Below are 21,064 nucleotides of genomic sequence, written 5' to 3'. Positions count from 1 at the left end.
GTTGCCGTGGGCAACCGCAAGTGTGGCAACAGTGTCACAGCGCACACCAAAGGCCGTGACAGTAGAGCAATGAATTTGTGTCTTCATCTATGGATTTGTCAGTACTATTGTGAGTAAAATTGACCAGTATTTTTCCTTTTTTATTATCTCTGGTCTGTGTTGTCCTCATCAGTTGACCGATTAACTTGCTTCAAAAGCAACATTTTTGAAACAAGACAGAACAACCCATCTTTTGGTACTTTTCGTGCGACCTCGTTGAACAGATCCATAGAAGGGTATACATTATAGTAGGCTAAATACGTAATGAACTTCTGTACTGTGCAAGCATAAACCAGATACATATTTCTTGTTAATATTCAGATCCCGACACTGGAAAGACATGTTTATTAAAGGCTATGTGGAATTTAAGAAATGGAAGAAATGACACCATCCCAATTTTGCTGGATGCTGCAAAGAACACGGGTCATTTGGAAGAACTGGTTAATGCACCATATACTAATGACTATTATCATGGTAAGTGAAGCCAAGATAATAATAATTATTTACTATTCTAACTTTTTTTTTTTGCAAGCTTTATACAGCAGGTGATGCCTGAGCATGCTTAGATAACAGGTACATAAGGCCCCTTTCAGACGAGCAGGTCCCATGCATCCTACTCGCAGCATGAGTATGCGGCAGCTCCTGTTCTGACCTCCCAGCAGTAACAGGGTTACATAGCATTATATTGATTTATGTTGCTATGTAACCCTTAGAGGTCTGGAATGTATAGTACGGTATGACACTGACATAATGCTGTCAGTGTTATCCAATACATTCCAGAACTGTAAGGCTTACATAGCATTGTAAGCCGTGTACTGGGGTGGGCTCCCCAGGATACAACGAACGAGGAAACCACAAATGCTGAGAACATAAAATAAATTTACATACACCCAGCCCAAAGGCTGAGACCCCTGTGTTGCACAGCACGGTGCCCTCTGATGGATGCCGGAGTAAATTTTGCGGTAATTTACCTACTGGCGGGCACAAATTAAAATGCCTCGCCGTGCCTATTATTACCCTAAAGAAAACACAAACAGTTGTTTGGGTGCTTAGTACGGGCTAGGCTGCGCTGCAACACAACAGTTTACAATCTTACCGTGCTCTATAGTATTCCCCCTCCCATAACTAGTACGGTAGCATGTGCCTGATTATTACTCTTGACCAAAAACGATCAGCTTCAATCATCTGCAGTTGTCGTCACTGAGGGGTCTTCTCACTCCTGGATCCATCAGATTCTCTGCTCACACACACAGCTCATCAGTCTCAGCAGCTTCTAAGATGGATGCTGTCTCCTTTCTAGCGGGTTCTCAAAAAACACACCTCCTTTGAATATTCGAATATTGAATATTCAAATATTTGCAGTCTGTTAGCTGTGTTTAAGAAACAGCGGCATCTTGTGGCCAAACAGCAGAATGTCAGTCCAGAACCTTTAATCTAATCCACATAAACCCCACTAGAGGTTGTAGTCCTGGGCAACTCTCCCCATACAAACTCATCCTGGGCATAACGCTGTGGGGGCACACCAGCATTAGGCCTCGTTGACCTTCGTAGAGTGATAGGCTCAGAAGTACTGGGGACGTCAGGCGCATTTAAGGGGAGAGGAACTACTGACCGCTCAACACTTTCCCTGGGTGGCAAACTTGCCACAGCTAGAGCCTCTGTGGGTACTGGGGCAGGGAAAACCCACCATTCCTCCTCGTCTAAGGGAATTTCCTCTGTACTCTGAGCAGGAGGAGGCACCTCCTCCGAGCCCACTGGCTCATCAAAATTACAACGCCTCAACATGTTACGGTGCAAGTTTCGTGAGGGCCTCCCAGTCCCTATTGGCTCATAGACCAGGATGGCAAGGTCTACCCTCCTATTCACCATGTATAGGACCGCCTCCCACCGCCCATGCAACTTCCCAGACGGCCGTTTGGCTATGACCATCACTCGATCACCCAGGGCACACCCATCCCTCTGCACTGGTCTTGGGTTAGGGTGTACCACTTGTCCCAGGCTTTCCCCCATAACCTTGTGGTTTGCTCTCAGCCGGGCAGTTGTGCTCTTGCACCCATGTGGTGGTATTTCTCGGTGGTGGCTCCATCGGATCGGGCATGTGGAGATCCTCAATCTCCCGCCCGGCTCTCCTAAACATGAGCATATGTGGGGAGTATCCGGTGGTACTGTGGACCCGGTTGTTATAGGTCCACATCTGTTCAGGTAGGTACTCGGGCCACCAAGCTTTTTGGCTGTCCTTCAGAGTCCACCGCATCTAGAGCAAGGTGCGGTTGAATCGCTCGCACGCCCTGTTTCCCTGGGGGTGATATGCGGTGGTGCGGGAACGTTTGATCCCATACAGTTGGTACAACTCATTCATTAGAGTACCCTGAAAACATGCCCCCTGGTCCGAATGTATCCTTCGTGGACACTCGAACACCTGTATAAAGTGTTTGCAGACAGCTTCGGTGGCCGACTCTGCCGTCTGATCCCTGGTGGGCACAGCCACAGCATACTTTGTGAAATGATCTGTCATGACTAAACAGTATGAGTGTCCCGAGGTAGAGTACCCAATCTGTACGTAATCGATCGTAAGGAGCTCTAGGGGAGCTGAGGTCCGGATGGCTTGGACAGGAGCTCGCTGTTCAGTACTCTTACTCAGCCCGCAGGGCCGACACTAAAGACATGCCTCGGCCATCATGTCTGCCAGATCTGGACAGTATACCAGCCGTTGGAGCCAGTTGAAAGTTTTGTCGCTCCCGGAATGGGCGCCCCTCTCATGGGCTTCCTGGGCGGCCTCTGGTCCTAATGACATGTGGAGAACAATCTGTTGCTGGTACTGCAGCTCTGACTGTAAATATATGGTCCGACACAGGAGGCCCCGGGTAACAGTCAGCTTATCCCACTGCCTCAACGACTTTTGGCCCTCGGAAGTCAAACGAGCCCGCTCTTCTGGCCGAGACCAGTTCTTGGTCTGAACCCATTCTTTCACTTTCCACAAGTCCGGACAGCCATTCTGGACCCTCTCTCAATCAGCCAACGTCTTTCCCAGCACCATTGGCATCCCGGACGCCACCCCACTTGAATGTGCCACGTCCTGGAACATGGGTAATCGACCAAGGTCAGGAGTTTCAGTATCTTCTAGCTCCTCATTGGCATTCTGAGTCGACAACCCAACAGGGACTCGGGAGAGTGCATCGGCGTTTCCGTTCTCGCTGCCTGACCGGAACTTAATGCGGTATTGGTACTTGGAAAGGCGAGCCAACCACCTCTGCTCAAGCGTACCGACTTTGGCATTCTCAAGATGTGCTAACGGGTTGTTATTCGTCATCACGGTTACCTCTGCACCTGTCAGGTACTCCGCAAACCTTTTCGTCATGGCTCACACCAGTGCCAGTAGTTCTAATTTAAAGGAGCTTTAGTTGTCAGGATTGCGCTCTGACTCCCTCAGAGACTGGCTGCCATAGGCAATAACTCTCTCACGTCCATCCTGGACTTGGGATAACACGACCCCCAGACCATGTAGACTTCTGTCAGTGTACAGCAGAAATGGGGTGTCGCACCGCATATAAGCCAGAATCGGGGCACTTGTCAGTGCCTCCTTCACTGCTTCAAAGGCCTCTTGTTGCCGGGGTCCCCACTTGATGAGACGATTCTTCGGGCCCTCTGCAGCGCCCCTTAATAACTCATTTAGCGGGCCCACCAAATTAGTAAATTTGGGTATAAACCTCCTGTAGTAGCCGGCCAGTCCCACGAACGCCCGCACCTCTCGTAGTGTACTCGGCTGGGGCCACTTCTGGACGGCCTCCACCTTGCTGGGGGCCAGCTTTACCCCCTCCTGGGTGATCAATAGTGATGAGCGGAAGGGGCTATATTCGAATTCGTGATATTTGACAAATATTTTTTTGAATATTCGTCGTATATTCTCGAATATTCAAAAAAAACTAATATATAGCATTATATTGAATATTTTTTAGATTATTCGTCATTTTTCATCATCCATCTAAAGTGAACAGTACACATGATTCCTCCCTGCTCAGGGTGTCTGGTTCCCAAAAAAACTGTTCTTATCTGTCCGGGCTCCCTAGGATTTCAGCCCGCTCCAGTCAGTGCCCATTGCCGTGTGCATGGAGCATCCCCATCACCATGGGAACGCCTCGGGGTTACAATATACCATCGGATCTGAGTTTTCACGAACTCACAACAGCGAATAGTCTTGTCATAAGACTATGCAACCAATAGAGGGCGCTGTTCATGAGTTGTACAACCTTCTGGGTTGGTTGGCGCATGGTGGCCTGTTGCCAATACTTCGGCCCTACTTTGGCATAGAGTTGATGGTCTAGGTCTCTCAGTACATTCATACCTAGTGTCACATCGATCCGGGACGAATAGTCCACAAGCACGACCCCCTTCTTGCCGATGTCTTGCCCAAACAGTCGTACCCACATCCAGACTATTCATCGGACGTCCATCTCTGTTATTGGCAGCCATCAGCCTGATGAAGCTCCCGTCTTCCGGCTCCATCATATGTCCAAAGTGTCTTTCGAAGAACTCAAGAGGCATAAGGGTGCACTCCAACCCTGTATCAACTAGGCAGCATACCTTCTGGCCTTCCAACTCAGCTTCCATAAGGTGGCTGCTTGCATACAGGTCGTGTTCCTCACGTCACGCATAGGGTTTAGCTTCTGGTGTACAGCCGCAGGACGCTCAGCTCCTGTGGCGGTCGGAAGTTTAACGTCGGCTTGGACCTTATCTGTTCATGGCACTCTGGCCATATGGCCATACTGTCGACAAGCTCAATAGTGGGGCCTCCTTTTGACATTCATCCGCGCCTGAGTTATCCTGGGTGGAGTGGCACAGGGTGCTGGGGTCATTTTCGGAAGCTGGGATGATTCTGCCTTTATCTCGGACACTTCCAGCCAAAGTTCTCTCAATTCTGTCTGGCCTGGGCCACATGCTTTAAGGACTCTGAGTCTTCAGATGCAGACTGACCTCCTGTATCATGGGTACTTTTTGCTACTTTCACCGCCACAGGCATGTACTCTTCCTCTCTCTCTACGGCGGCTAGGTAGACACTGTAGAATGTCATGTCGGCTGTCGTCCAGCTCATCTCTTGCAATTTGTCCTGTAAGAACTTGTTGGAGAGCCCCACTATGAGCTGGTCTCTTAGTAGCCAGTCCACCTCCCGAAAAGCTCCCATGGCCTCTGTGTCTCGCCGCTGTATTTAATTTAGCATATCCTGTAAGGCATTGGAGTACTTCATCAGGGTCTCGCCCTCTTGATGTGGTCGGTTAAAGAAGTGGCTCTGCAACTGCACTACTTTAGCACGCCCCTATCTCCCCCCCCCCCCCCCCCGGGCTCTCTCCAGCAGGGAGAATATTTTTTGTAGGGTGTCTCTCGGATTTGGGTCTTACCATCACTGTCTGTCTGATGTCACCCTTTAGAGCCCCCAATGCAACCTTTGCCCGCAGCTCGGGGGTCAGGTTACACACTCTAACCGCACTTCGCACCCTTTCAGTCCAGTCCTGCAATGTCATGTGTTTACCGTCAAATTTTGGCAGATGACGCAACAGTGTCCCCACGGGGAAGTATCCTACTGGGGCGGGAATGGCGGGGGCAAGTTGGCCTTGCACTGGTGCACCCTGAGCTGGGTCCTGGACCGGTGTCATTGGCGTTGGGGGAAGGTCTCCTGCCGACTACGCCAAGTTGTAAGTAGTGTACCGGGGTGGGCTCTCCAGGATACAGCGAAGTCACGAACGAGGAAAGCAACTCCGACACCAGCTTTTGCCAAAACAGAATTTTACTAACACGTGGTACTGAACACAACCACGAATTTTAAGAACATAAAATAAATTTACATACACCCAGCCCAAAGGCTGAGACTCCTGTGTTGCACAGCACGGTGCCCTCTGATGGATGCCAGAGGAAATTTTGCGGTAATTTACCTACTGGCAGGCACAAATAAAACTGCCTTGCCGTACCTATTATTACCCTAAAGCAAACACGATCAATTGTTTGGGTGCTTAGTACGGGCTAGCCTGCGGTGCAACACAACAGTTTAGAATTTTGCCGTGCTCTATAGTATACCCCCTCTCATAACTAGTACGGTAGCACGTGCCTGATTATTGCTTCTGAGCAAAAACTCTGAACTGGGTGGAGTTCGGGAGATGTTTATCAGTTCTCAAACGTACAATGTCCTTTTTAGTCATGGAGTCCTTGTAGTAACCATAGCAACACTTTAGGCCTGGCACAAAGCAGAGACCCTAACTAGCTAACTACAGGCCTGGTCTCAGTCTCTAGGTGCCAACTCTGCAATGAAGTGCCTGCACAATCTTACTGACCCGGGTCTGCTCTTCATCCGCTGATGAGACTGAACTGAACAACCAGTCTCTCCAGCAAACATGAGATCCCACAGGGTATGCAGCTTTATTCCTCAGCTCTTATCAGCCTTCCTGGAAACAGTCCTCCTTTCTCTGCACAGGATCTTGGTTTTGGGCAACGATCAGCTTCACTCAGCTGCAGCTGTGGTCACTGAGGGGACTTCTTGCTCCTGGATCCATCAGATTCTCTGCTCACACACACAGCTCCTCAGTCTCAGCTCAGCTTCTAAGATGGATGCTGTCTCCTTTCTAGCAGGTTCTCAAAACCCCCACCTCCTTTGAATTTTCAAATATCTGCAGTCTGTTAGCTGTGTTTAAGAAACAGCGGCATCTTGTGGCCAAACAGCAGAATGTCAGTCCAGAACATTTAATTTAACCCACATAAACAGTGTTCAAACAATGAGAGCTGTTTCCCATCTCACAGCATCACAAATCAATACAGTGCTCTCCCAGACACACAATGCGAGTCCGATGCTTGGGACTCGCTCGTGTGAAAGTTGCCTAACAGTTGCAGCCACTGGAGGCATCACTTAAAGAGGACCTTTCATGGGTCCAGACATTATAAACTAAGTATCAGGATATGTAGGGCATAGTGCACTTACTATTTTTTCTGGGCGCTGCTCCATTCGCCCACTGTAGCCCCCTTTAAATTCTCCCGCCTGGTATGCTAATTTTTGTAACGGAACGGGGAGGAGGAGACTACCCTGTGATGCTCTCTCAGACTCGACCCTCACCGAAATAACAGTTATCCCCTATCCTGTGCATAGGGGATAACTTCTTCTTAGTGTACCTTTTAAATCTGTGAATACTGTCAGGTTGACCGCTCTTTTAAAAGGGTAAAATCAATCCCAGAAAGGAAAATAAAACATCATTTCTTATTAATACTTCTGAGAGCATTTCTTCTTTCTTGTAATGCCTTTAGACTTAATGGTTCACAATCACAATACATTAATGGCAATTATGCTTTGCTAATGTTATTTGTTCAAAGGCGGAGGTGAAAGAAACAGATAAATCTGATAATCACTGAATAGCTCCGTTATCTCTTATCGGATTTATTTGCAGATGTGCTTTTGGCAATTTACATAATGATTAAAGTTAAAAATGTTCCAGCAGAGGGAAGGTGCAGCCCAGACATCTGTGATAAACGGTAATCCTTTGTATGAGAGAAAGAAAGGAAATGTACAGTATGTGGCACAGACTTGTTTTTATTAACAATAATACAATACAAATTTAAATTTGTGTTTAATTTTTTTTTTTTTAAAGAGGCTCTGTCACCTGTTTAAAGTATAGCATGCTAGATGTATAGGAGGAGGTAGGTCTCCAAACGCTGATCACAAACATACCTTTCTTTCCCTTATTTCAGATCCGATCACACTGTAAAATCCACTTTGCTAATGAGCAAACAGAGTGCTTATTGCTTCCGAGCACCGCCTGTTAGTGCCGCCCTGTATGTAATAAAACACTCCCATTTATTTGATTGACAGCGCTAGACTCACTGGTCTAGCGCTGAGATCCTGCGTGTGCGCACTCCAACGTATGACTGCACTACACTTGCACCGTTGATCTCGGCAAGTCCAATTCCTCTAGTGCGCACACGCTGTCATATGTTGGAGTGCGCATCTGAATGAGCCCTTGCTGGGCACTCACTCAAAAAAAGCTCCAGACACACACAGATTTATGAATGCACCTCAACCCTACCACCATCAGGTCACCAGGAAAACGGCCCCTTCTGACTGACGCTTCGTCCTGTAGAATGATATCCAGGAACCTTTTCCTGGTGTGTCTGGATTCTCTTGGTATATGGTAACCAATAATACAGTACAGTGTAAAATAGCATCACAACATCACTTATCATTCACACAGACATATTTAAAGGGCACCTGTCAGCAGATTTGTGCCTATGAAACTGGCTGACCTGTTACATGTGCACTTGGCAGCTCAAGGCATCTGTGTTAGTCCCATGTTCATATGTGCCCGCATTTCTGAGAAAAATTATTATGTTTTAATATATGCAAATGAGCTTCTAGGAACAACGGGGGCGTTTCCATTACACCTAGAAGCTCAGCTCTCTCTTCAACTTCCGTGCCTTTTCCACTTTGATTGACAGAACCAGGTGTGATCACATTTACACTTCCTGGCCCTGTCATTCAAGAGCTCACCCGTTGCTCCTAGAGGCTCATTTGCAAATACTTATCTCAGCAATGCGGGCACATATGAACATGGGACCAACACAGATGCCTTCAGCTGCCAAGTGCACATGTAACAGGTCAGCCAGTGTCATAGGTACAAATCTGCTGACAGATGTCCTGGAGTGCTCTACAGTGTAAAACGTAATAGTCCAGTATTGTAATGGAACAAGGTTATGCCACCTATAGGAAGGGTTGTTACACTTCAGCAAATAGCATTTATTATATAGAGAAAGTTAATACAAGGCACTTACTAATGTATTGTTATTGTCCATATTGCTTCGTTTGCTGGCTGGATTCATTTTTCCTTCACATTATACACTGGTCGTTTCCATGGTCATTACTACCTTGCAATCCATCAGTGGAGGTCGTGCATGCACAATATAGGAAAAAGCGCTGGTCTATTTGGTGGCTGGGACTGTGGGAGCACACGTAGGCTGGTTATTTTTCCTATAGTGTGCAAGCACAACTGCCACTGATGGATTTCAGGGTGGTCGTAACCATGGAAACCAGCGCATAATATGATGGAAAAATTAATTCAGCCACCAAAAGAAGCAATATGGATGCTAATACATTAGTAAGTGCCTTGTAGTAACTTCTTCCACATAATAAATTCTATTTGCTGAAGTATGACAGTCTTAAAGGGGTTGTATGGCCTTGGAGTGGACAACCACTATGGTCTAAACCTGTGCCTTTTAACAAAACAAAAACATAATGTCCCCCCTAATACCGGGGCCCCTCATGTAGGTTATACTTACCTCGCTCCTGATGCCCACACGGACAATGCTGCGTCTCCTCGTCGCGCATCAAAACATCCGGCGACTGTGGAGTACAGCCAATAGCAGGCCGCAACAGGATCGAGCGATGCTAGGTAGGCTCCTCCCAATTGGGACGTTATGAACGGCACAACAGGGAGAGGCAGCAGCGGCCGTGTGAGCAACAGAGGCGATGTGGGTGCCAGGGAGCGGGTGACGCTAGGGAGGCTCGTCCTCATTGCAATATGCTATTGGCTGCCCTAGCCTCGTTCCCCGATCCCCACCCGTCGCTGGATGCTTTGATCTTCGCGACAGGGAGATGTGCAGGCATCAGGAGCGACGCGGGTGCCAGGAAGCTGAGTAAGTGTAACCTACATGAGAGGCCAGCGCATTAGGGGGGACATTATAGGGGTTGGATAACCCCTTTAACGCTCACGCTTGGGATATCTCACATTATTATGGCACCTTTTTTAGTGCAGACTAGTTGCCACAAGCTGTTATTTGTAATACCTCGGCTGTTTTCTCTATGTCTCCCACAGGACAGACAGCACTTCACATTGCAATAGAAAGAAGAAATTTCCATTTAGTGAAGCTTTTAATGGAAAACAAGGCTGATGTGCACGCAACGGCAGATGGGCTGTTTTTCCAGCAGAAAAAGAAAGGCGTCAGTTTCTACTTTGGTAAGTGTTTTCACTAATGGAGTCATGGACTAAAAAATTTAATGAATAACCATATGTAATGTAAGTATCCAACACTGCAGTATTACACTGAGCCTGCAAGCTTGTATGGAAGCACACAAGGTCCCTATGGCTTTGTACTAAGGAGGTGTAAGAACTCTAAGTCCCACCCAATGACGCCTCCATATGTGACTGTATTGTGGAAATATTCTCCTCTTAAAAACAATGCTTTTAGGAGACAATACCTCTGTAATACAGTTAGTGCCGGACTTGGGTTCCTTGGGCCAACCAGAAAAAAATATTCTCAGAGCCCAAACCCTATATCAATAAAGTCTAATAGGTTTTGCTTAAAAGAAATAGACCTTAGTAGAAAATGACTGGTTCCAAAGGCATCTCCAAATGGGATTTTTTTCTCCTGGACCTTTGGGGCTCCCTATGATATCAAAGGCTAGGCCTACTGATGAATGCTCTGGTATTCTGGTGGGTCAATCAGACACTGAATACATCACAAGACACAATTTTTTGTGAATTCTATATTCATATGTAAGCATACAGAGGTACAGTATGGGCTTATATACTTCTATGAGCGCCCTATTACATCAAAGACATACTGTAATACGGCAATGGGCATAATTTTCTCAGTTGGGGCTCCTAGTTATGGAAATCAAAAACATAATTTACTTGCAATTAGTTCCCCACTTTTATACAATCCCTGCTTGTTGGAAAGCCTTTTTGATATTAGCAAATACAGGGAGTGCAGAATTATTAGGCAAGTTGTATTTTTGAGGATAAATTTTATTATTGAACAACAACCATGTTCTCAATGAACCCAAAAAACTCATTAATATCAAAGCTGAATATTTTTGGAAGTAGTTTTTAGTTTGTTTTTAGTTGTAGCTATTTTAGGGGGATATCTGTGTGTGCAGGTGACTATTACTGTGCATAATTATTAGGCAACTTAACAAAAAACAAATATATACCCATTTCAATTATTTATTTTTACCAGTGAAACCAATATAACATCTCAACATTCACAAATATACATTTCTGACATTCAAAAACAAAACAAAAACAAATCAGTGACCAATATAGCCACCTTTCTTTGCAAGGACACTCAAAAGCCTGCCATCCATGGATTCTGTCAGTGTTTTGATCTGTTCACCATCAACATTGCGTGCAGCAGCAACCACAGCCTCCCAGACACTGTTCAGAGAGGTGTACTGTTTTCCCTCCTTGTAAATCTCACATTTGATGATGGACCACAGGTTCTCAATGGGGTTCAGATCAGGTGAACAAGGAGAGGCCATGTCATTAGATTTTCTTCTTTTATACCCTTTCTTGCCAGCCACGCTGTGGAGTACTTGGACGCGTGTGATGGAGCATTGTCCTGCATGAAAATCATGTTTTTCTTGAAGGATGCAGACTTCTTCCTGTACCACTGCTTGAAGAAGGTGTCTTCCAGAAACTGGCAGTAGGACTGGGAGTTGAGCTTGACTCCATCCTCAACCCGAAAAGGCCCCACAAGCTCATCTTTGATGATACCAGCCCAAACCAGTACTCCACCTCCACATTGCTGGCGTCTGAGTCGGACTGGAGCTCTCTGCCCTTTACCAATGCAGTCACGGGCCCATCCATCTGGCCCATCAAGACTCACTCTCATTTCATCAGTCCATAAAACCTTAGAAAAATCAGTCTTGAGATATTTCTTGGCCCAGTCTTGACGTTTCAGCTTGTGTGTCTTGTTCAGTGGTGGTCGTCTTTCAGCCTTTCTTACCTTGGCCATGTCTCTGAGTATTGCACACCTTGTGCTTTTGGGCACTCCAGTGATGTTGCAGCTCTGAAATATGGCCAAACTGGTGGCAAGTGGCATCTTGGCAGCTGCACGCTTGACTTTTCTCAGTTCATGGGCAGTTATTTTGCGCCTTGGTTTTTCCACACGCTTCTTGCGACCCTGTTGACTATTTTGAATGAAACGCTTGATTGTTTGATGATCACGCTTCAGAAGCTTTGCAATTTTAAGAGTGCTGCATCCCTCTGCAAGATATCTCACTATTTTTGACTTTTCTGAGCCTGTCAAGTCCTTCTTTTGACCCATTTTGCCAAAGGAAAGGAAGTTGCCTAATAATTATGCACACCTGATATAGGGTGTTGATGTCACTAGACCACACCCCTTCTCATTACAGAGATGCACATCACCTAATATGCTTAATTGGTAGTAGGCTTTCGAGCCTATACAGCTTGGAGTAAGACAACATGCATAAAGAGGATGATGTGGTCAAAATACTCATTTGCCTAATAATTCTGCACTCCCTGTACTTTCATTTACCATTAAATGACAATTCTGAAGAATCTTTTCTTCCAACTCTGCAATGCAATGTTCCTGGTCATTCCTCCTCCAAATGTATTGAAAAAAATGGCAACTGAGTATTGCCATTCCACATGTCATTCCACATTTTAAAGGAGTTTTCCAATGTCCCAATATTAATGACCTATCCTCAGGATAAGCTATCCTTATCAGATTGGTGGGGTTCAGCACCCAGCACCCCCACAGATCAGATGTTCCCTGCAACCGCTGGTGCCATAACCACCACTGAGAACGAGCTGGAAGCACAGCTCTGTTCAAAGTGGTCATGCATGGGTGCTGAGCTTCAGTAATTCAGCATGAACACTGCATGGTGGACAGAGCTTTCTGCTTCTGGCTTTGTCTTCTTTGTCGTTTCTGGAGTTGCCAAAAACAGCTGATGGTAAGTCAAGATCTAGACATCTAAAATTATCAGCCAAACCCGAAACACCCATCAGTAGACAGCAGTGTTTTGGAGTTGTTTTTCCTCAGAGATGGTCACTTTACCTACTCACAACTCTAAGTTTCCCAGTTCCCTATTAAATATAATCCAAATTCTTGTCCATAGAGTCGTAATAGCCTGAGATTATGTTTTCTTTACAGGAGAACTCCCTCTCTCACTTGCTGCCTGCACTAATCAGCTCAATATTGTGAACTATCTCCTAAATAATCCACATCGGAGAGCTGACTTGGCCGCCAAGGATAGTCATGGAAATACAGTCCTGCATGCTCTGGTCTTAGTGGCTGATGACTCTGAAGAGAATACTGAGATTATTACCAATATGTATGATGACATTCTGAAGAAGTCAGTCCAGATTGATCCACAGAAGAAACTTGAAGAACAGTATAACATAGAAGGACTTACTCCTATGAAGCTGGCAGCAAAATTGGGTAAAATTGAGGTTAGTCCAAGGTCTGTTAATCTTTGTACTATTGTCTGTAGTCTGTGTTGGTAGAACAGCCAACCTAACAACTACTAAAACAGCTCTGGGAATCAAGGACGAAAAACCGAAGAGATTTATGGAAACTTTGTAAAAATATTAGCTGACTGTCCACCACTGGAAACCATTTTATTTTAAAGGGAGAGTCTCATGAAGACAACCCCTGTCCATGACTGTTGTATACTCTAAAGCACATTCAATGCAATATGTCTTTGACTGTTAGTGACCATTTTGATATGGCTTCATGTTTGTCATTTGTTACATGAATTTTTTCCAATTTTAGTTGTTAAAGCACATAATGCGGAGGGAGATTGAAGAGCCAGAGTATAGACATTTGTCTCGGAAGTTTACAGAATGGACATATGGCCCTGTTCACACTTCTCTGTATGACATCTCATCTGTAGATACACACGAGCAAGACTCTGTTCTGGAAACCATTGTATTTAAGAGTAATGCCTATGTGAGTAAGACTTGATTTAATTCATCCAAAATTTTCAAAATTGCTATACAGGAGATATTAGTCATATTTTTAGTGTTGCTAGTAACTTGTTAACATTTCTGCTTAAAGAGGTTGTCCACCTTTGCAACCTATTTTTATTGCTCCAAGTTATCTAAAATATAAAATAAAGCTCTAAATAGTTTTCATTAAAAGCTATCTTACAATTGGTGTCTAAAGTTCCTATGGAACCTTTCAAGAGGTTGTCTCATCTCACACAATGGGGGCATATCACTAGGAATCCAGCAGTGGGACCTGCACCTATATCAAGAACGGAGTCCCGAAAGTGGTGGAGGGCGCACTGCACATGCGCAGCAGCCCTCCATTCATTTCTATAGGGCCCCCCGCAAATAACCGAGCGCTGGCTCGGCTATTTCTGTGGGGCCCATAGAAGTGAATGGGAGCGGTGGCCGGTCATGTGCGGTGCGCTCCCATTCACTTCTATGGGGAGAGCGCTATATGTTGGCTGGACTGGAGTCCTCCAGCCGCCACTTTGCGGGGCTCTGTTTAAGACAATGGGAGCATAGACTAGCAATATGCCCCCATTGTCTGAGATGAGACAACCCCTTTAAGGGTTTTTTGGCTTTGCAGCAACATTCTCTAAAATAATCATTTAAGAACTTAGCTTTAATTTTGTAATGTTTTTTTTTTTTTACCTTTATTGCTCCTATCTCCTGTTCTGGGCCGTGGTCACATGACCATGTCCATGCAGATTTTTTTTATTTCCTGTGATGTTATGTCCATGGGCGGGGTAGTGATAGGGCATGGTCTATGTAACTAGCTGGGTGGGAGGAGCTATAAGCTAGCTGGGCATTGTTAGTGGCGGTGCTGGAGGTGTGGCAGAGAAAGTAGAAGTGCATCATGGGTTTGGTTGGAGACAGCAACAGGAAGTGCTACATACAGGAGGGAAACAAACCAGAAGGTTTGGGTTACATGGAGAAAACGGGTCAGGAGAGTCTAAATTTGAAAGCATGGGGAAGATGTACATGAGATAACACCTACGTCTGTAGACAGAGAATGGTAGGATATTCTTAAACCAAATTGTCTGCAGATTTGCTTCATTCAGTATTTTAAAATCATTGGAAAAATTACTGAATCAGTTGCAAAGGTGCACATAATCTATAATAATCAAAAAATACATTAGTCCTGGAATTTTTCATTTCCTCCTACCCAAAACGGTCACAAGTGTATGCTCCTATTACAAGTTACAATGAATGCCTCACCGCCATCATCTAACACACGTCTCTCTGATTCTTTTCTATAGAACCGACATAAAATGATAGTACTGGAACCCCTGAACCATTTGCTGCAGGAGAAGTGGGACTGCTTTGCTGGAAAGATATTTTATCTGAAGTTCTTGTTGTACATTGTATATATGATTATATTCACAGCCACAGCTTACCACAGGCCTCTGGAAGGGCAGGTATGAAGCTTAATACATGGTAGAAAATGATTGGGGTCATTTTAGATCCATGGGACCCCCCTCTATGTACCAGAATGCAGAGCAGCTATATAACCCCCCCCCCCCCCCCTGTAAGTACCAGGAGCGTGAACGACCGTTTATTTTATTGTCCACGATCTAACGCTAGATTTCCTCTGCATGGGCCAATGTAAATGTAACTTCTTTAAGCATTATATATACAGCTTATTTCTCTTCTTTTTAACCCCTTAGCACCCTGCGCCATAATTGCACATTGCTATGAAGTTCCCCCAAATCCCCGCACCATTATTGCGCAGTAATCACTAACGGGTGCTGGCTGTATTATGCAGTTTATACCCCACTCTAATGGTAGGGATTTTTAATTTTTTTCGTTTAAGTTCCGTTTTTTGCGTTCCGTATACGGAACAATTAATTTCAATGGATCCGTACAAAAAATGGAAGGTACTCCGTATGCCTTCCGTTTCCGTATTTCCATTTTTCTTTTCAAATATAGAACATGTCCTATTATTGTCCGCATAATGGACAAGGATAGTACTGTTCTATCAGGGGCCAGCTGTTCCGTTGCGCAAAAAAACGGAATGCACACGGACGTCATCCGTAAAATACTGAAAAAGCCATACGGTCGTGTGCAAGAGGCCTAAGGGTTGTGAAGTGGTGGTACATTGATGACTTATCCTCAGGATCATCAATATCAGATCGGTGGGGGTCCGAATTCCGGAACCCTTGCTGATCAGCTGTTTGAAGTGGCTGCGGCACATGTGCACAGGACAAGCAAGCCATTAGCACTCCATGATAATGTAGCGGGGGCAATAGTGTAAGAGAGGTAGCACCCTACATAACCACTTAGACTGTGTTCACATCTGCATCCGAGGCTCCATTCAGGCAGAATGTGTCAAAATTGTCCAGTAAAATGGTGGACTTCCTAATGGAAACCTGACAGACCCCGTTATAGTCCGTGGAGTCCGTCTGCTGCTTTTGGCTTCTGTTACGTACTTATAACAGAGCACAACAACGGAAATCATTATCAATGGTGTGAACACTCCCTTGGGCTAATTGCACACTTGCGTTGTTGTTTTCCATTATTGAGATCCGGCAGAGAATCTCAATACTGTAAAAAAGAAAAAAAACGTTTCCGTTTAGTCCTCATGCATTCTGAATGGAAACAGATTCGTTCAGGTTGCATCAGGATGTCTTCCAGTCTCGCAGAATTCCGTTTTGTGACCGGACACAAAACCGCTGCGAGCTGCGGTTTTGTGTCCTGTCATAAAAACGGAAAAAAACAGCACTGAAAACAATGTAAGTCAATGGTGACAGATCCGTTTTTTTTTAGGAGCCTAAAAAATGGATCTATCACCCATTGACTTTCAATGTTTTTAGACAATGTATTTTGATTCCTCCTGATGTGCAAAATCAAAACAGATCTGTTTAATTCCTGTATTGAGATCCTCAGCCGGATCTCAATACCGGAATTAACAACGCAAGTGTGAAAGTAGCCTTAGATGCATGTATATACCAAATACGACACCTACATTAAACACAAATCACCCTGCAAAAACGAGGCCTCAAACCAACAACTGTGCTGAAAAAATCTATAAAAAAAAGTCCAAAATTTGTTCTAGTCCTCAAGTTCAAAATTGACCTGGTCCTCAAGAAGTTACGTTTTTAAACATTTATCTACTTTTTCTGTGCTCGATTAATGCCTCTGATTGATAACACGTGGTATTTTATTTCAGCCCCCCTTTCCACTACAAGGAACTGCCAAAGATAATGCACGTAGAGCTGGAGAAGTCTTCATCATGCTTGGCGGAGTTTACATCTTCATTTGCCAGGTACACAGGCATCTCAAGGATCCACAGCCTGTGCTTGTGGACATTTTAGGTTAAACTTTTGCATAAAGACTGTCTTTATACAGTAGTTCTCTATAATCCACTTTACAATGGACATTTGTGAATTATTTGACAACAAACTTCTGTTTTGGTGTAAAAAAATTACTGAAAATATTAGTAATTTCTTACACCAAAACAGGGGTTTACTTCTCTTTTTGTGATCTATTCCCTATTTTGGCCACTACAATATTTCTCCAAGACCTTAATACTAGAGATTTTTCAAGCTGTTTCATTCATCTCTTTTGGACTGTTAGAGATAATCGAGTACAGCAATCCCATAGACTTTGAAGGGAGTGGTGGTACACATGCTCAAACAGGGAACATACGTCCCCTATTCTCATAATTGATGGGGGTCCATGTGATCTGACCTCCACTGATCTAATAGTTATCACCTATCAAGTTTATAGAGGATAACTTGTTCTAACCGGAATACCCCTTTAACTAATGTTGAATTCGAACTCTATAGACAGTGTAATGCCTAGGGGTAGCTACCTGAAGTCAACTATGTGTCACAGCAAGTAGTGAAAGTATGGTGGTTCAGTTGTGGCACTCGTCTACAAGACCTCTAAGGTAGGTACAACACTAGGTTACATTAGTGTAATTTGAGGTGGATGTTGCTTTGATGAATAGTGCATCAAAATTGCTTGAACTAAATGCAGTTGAAACGACAGCGACCATAGAGGTGATTTAGGGTACTTTCACACTTGCGGCAGGACGGATCCGACAGGCTGTTCACCATGTCTTATCCGTCCTTCCGCTATTCCGCCGTGCCGCCAGACCGCCGCTCCCTCCTCATTGACTATAATGGGGACGGGGCGGAGCTCCGGCGCAGTACGGCAGTTCGCGGTGAGAGGCCGCCGGACTAAAAAGTCGGACATGCAGGACTTTTAGTCCGGTGGCCTTTCGCCATGCACTGCCGTACTGCGCCGGAGCTCCGCCCCGTCCCCATTATAGTCAATGGGGACGGAGCGGAGGTCCGGCGGCATGGCGAAATAGCGGAAGGACGGATCCGACAGGGGGAACAGCCTGTCGAATCCGTCCTGCCGCAAGTGTGAAAGTAGCCTACATGTAATTTTAGTTATAAATATTAGCACTGGATTATATAAATTAATAATAAATACAAATTTCATTACAACAGTACGTTAGAAAGTCAGATTTTGATTTATAGGGAGCCACTTCCACCAGATGGCGCTAGCCACCTTGCATATTACAACAGTACAAGATGGTTTTATATACATTTGTGCAAGAATAGAAAGACAATAGACAACAGTGGGGAGAGTTTATTAAAGCCAGTGCTTAGTGAAAAGCTCAAAGGTCAAAGTTATTGTGCTAAATTTCTATAGTAATAAAAATGTATCTCCTTTTTAGTGCTTTTGTATTAAAAGTTTTGTGTATCAATAGATACAAGAGTATGTGGTATAAACCTTGGATCACATTTTGGATATCCGTCTTTGTTTTTGTACAGATCATATATTTTTGGAAGAGACGACCGTCACTACAAATATTAATGATGGATGGCTACTTTGAAATCCTTTTGTAAGTATTTTGTCTCTCTTGTGGGATCAGTGGTGTATTGTAGCTATAGAGCAAGGGTGTGGATGATGCCTGGAGCCCCTAGAGGAAATGAGAGCTTACATCAATGTACTCAGAAAATGTGAGAGGCCATGTCAGATGATATTCTAAATGATTTGTTGTTATTACGCCTTTAGGGCTTATGCACACGACCGTATGCCCATATGTCCCGGAGCGGCATACATCGTGCGCACGGGAGCGCACAGCATCATAGGTTACTATGATGCTGTGCGTATCGGGCCGCCCGCGGGACTATTGTCCTGCACTCATATGATATTATGAGTGCGGGACAATAGCCCCGCCGGCGGCCCGATGCAGTCAGTGAGTTTCTTCAGTTATTTTGAGCCAAAACCGGTGCGGCTCTAAACACAGAACAGGTACAGATCTTTCCCTTATACCTTACACACTGACGCGTGAATAAGGCTTTATCATTGTGGCCGCAAGTGACATAATTTAGTGTCTTTTAAAATCAGGGTTGATTCTTCCATCAGAGGTGTACGTCAGGAGTATTTTCAGATGTATATATGTATAATTTTTCTTCCCTATCTTCCTTGAGCCATAACTTTTTTATTTTTCTATTCACATAGCTGTAGGAGGGCTTATTTTTTGTGGGACAAGTTGTACTTTCTAAAGCCACCATTTAATATGGAATACAATGTAGTGCAGGGGTACTCAACTACTTTCTGTAAAGGTCTACATAATTAAACCTGCTGTGAGGTGGAGGTCCAGACCAAACGCCAAGAGGTGCGGGTACCGCACACTCATTGGGGGCCACTAAATTAATAGTCCTATTTACCTCACATTTCTAGTACTCCACATTTCTAGCATGCCACTAGGAAGGCCACTTACCACTCACTAACTGTGGGGGCACTCTGCTGTTATTGATACTGCCATACAGAGGGACTCTGACCACTTACTGACTATGGGGGCACTCTGACTACTCACTGACTATAGGGACACTCTGGCTAATTTTATGGGGGGTTTAGTGCTTGTGTTTTAGGGGCATGTGCATGACAGCTCAGACAGGCTCATACAGGTCATACAGACAGGGAGATCGTCCACAGTCCTCAGTTCTGCCCACAGATAGCACAGTGGAGATGATTGCTGGCAGGACATGTCCAAATGTATTACAAAGGAGGGAAGCCTCCTCCCCCCAGTGCTGGACAGCCATCCTCTCCCCTGCAGCCCTGACCTGGTGAACACACTGACCTCTCCTCCTCCTCCCAGTGATGAACAGCCATCTTGTCTCCTGCAGCCCGGACCTGGTGCTGACACTGACTTCTCCTCCTCCTCCCAGTGCTGGACAGCCATCCTTTCCCCTGCAGCCCTGACCTGGTGCAGACACTTACCTCTCCCCCTCCTCCTCCCAGTGCTGGACATCCATCCTTTCCCCTGCAGCCCTGACCTGGTGCAGACACCTACCTCTCCTCCTCCTCCCAGTGCTGGACAGCCATCTTGTCTCCTGCAGCCCGAACCTGGTGCTGACACTGATCTCTCCTCCTCCTCCCAGTGCTGGACAGCCATCTTGTCTCCTGCAGCCCTGACCTGGTGCAGACACTGACCTCTCCTCCTCCTCCCAGTGCTAGACAGACATTCTCTCCCCTGCAGCCCTGGTCTTGTGGAGACATCTCCTCCTTACATGTGGAAGCCACCTCTCCAGTGCAGGAGCTGAAGAAACCTGCTCTGCACATCCACAGACTGCCATCCCAGACTCACTCAGGGTAGAAACTATGTAGGCAGAGCCAACTCCTCCCTTCCTACCAGTGATTGGTAGTTTGGGTAAAGCTGCCTGTGTGCAGCACATCGATTGGCTGGAACACTTCACAGGTCCTGTCCTGCTTCTTCCCCTCACTGGCTGTACGGCAGGTCCTTTCTCTGCTGCTTCTCTCTCCTCAGTGGGTCCGGACAGTTGGCATCCCAGGTCCGGATTCGGACCGCAGTCCACCAGTTAAGTACCCCTGATGTAGTGGAAAGCAGGAAAAAATTCCAAATGAGATTGAATTGGAAAAGAAACACAATTTCTCCACCGCTTTAAGGGTTTTGCTCGCACAGTGTTCCGTTTGCGGCAAAACTGACCTGTGCTCTTCATTCTCTGGGTCAGTACGATTACAACGATACCACATATGCATAGGTTTATACGTCTAAATAGTGTAAAAAGAAATTTCAACTTTCAGCAAAACAATTTTTTTTACATCATCATATTCTGACCCCCAGAACGTTTTTGACTAACAAAAGTTATATATAATATAATATATAATAATAATATTATGTAATATATAATAGTTATATCTACTGAGATGTGTGGGGGCTAATTTTTTGTGGGACAATCTGTCGTTTTTATTGATACCATTTTGGTGTGTAAATTTTTTAT

At 45.2% G+C, this 21,064-nt stretch overlaps 1 protein-coding gene across 2 annotated transcripts in view; it reads left to right on the top strand.

The window, feature by feature from the left end:
- The window catches only part of LOC122930385 (transient receptor potential cation channel subfamily V member 1-like), a 109,835-nt gene that overhangs the window by 54,620 nt on the left and 34,151 nt on the right, over positions 1-21,064 (top strand). For both annotated transcript variants that reach the window (XM_044283745.1, XM_044283744.1), the window contains exons 4-10: positions 361-513; positions 9,879-10,019; positions 12,961-13,259; positions 13,582-13,758; positions 15,059-15,217; positions 16,969-17,064; positions 18,587-18,657. In XM_044283745.1, coding sequence (XP_044139680.1) covers positions 361-513; positions 9,879-10,019; positions 12,961-13,259; positions 13,582-13,758; positions 15,059-15,217; positions 16,969-17,064; positions 18,587-18,657 — 1,096 coding nt within the window. The remainder of the gene's footprint in view (positions 1-360; positions 514-9,878; positions 10,020-12,960; positions 13,260-13,581; positions 13,759-15,058; positions 15,218-16,968; positions 17,065-18,586; positions 18,658-21,064) is intronic.

Source organism: Bufo gargarizans, chromosome 3 (assembly GCF_014858855.1).
Source record: "Bufo gargarizans isolate SCDJY-AF-19 chromosome 3, ASM1485885v1, whole genome shotgun sequence".
NCBI classification, from domain to species: domain Eukaryota; kingdom Metazoa; phylum Chordata; class Amphibia; order Anura; family Bufonidae; genus Bufo; species Bufo gargarizans.
The sequence above is the reverse complement of the archived record's forward strand: the minus strand, read 5'-3'. Positions and strand labels throughout refer to the sequence as shown.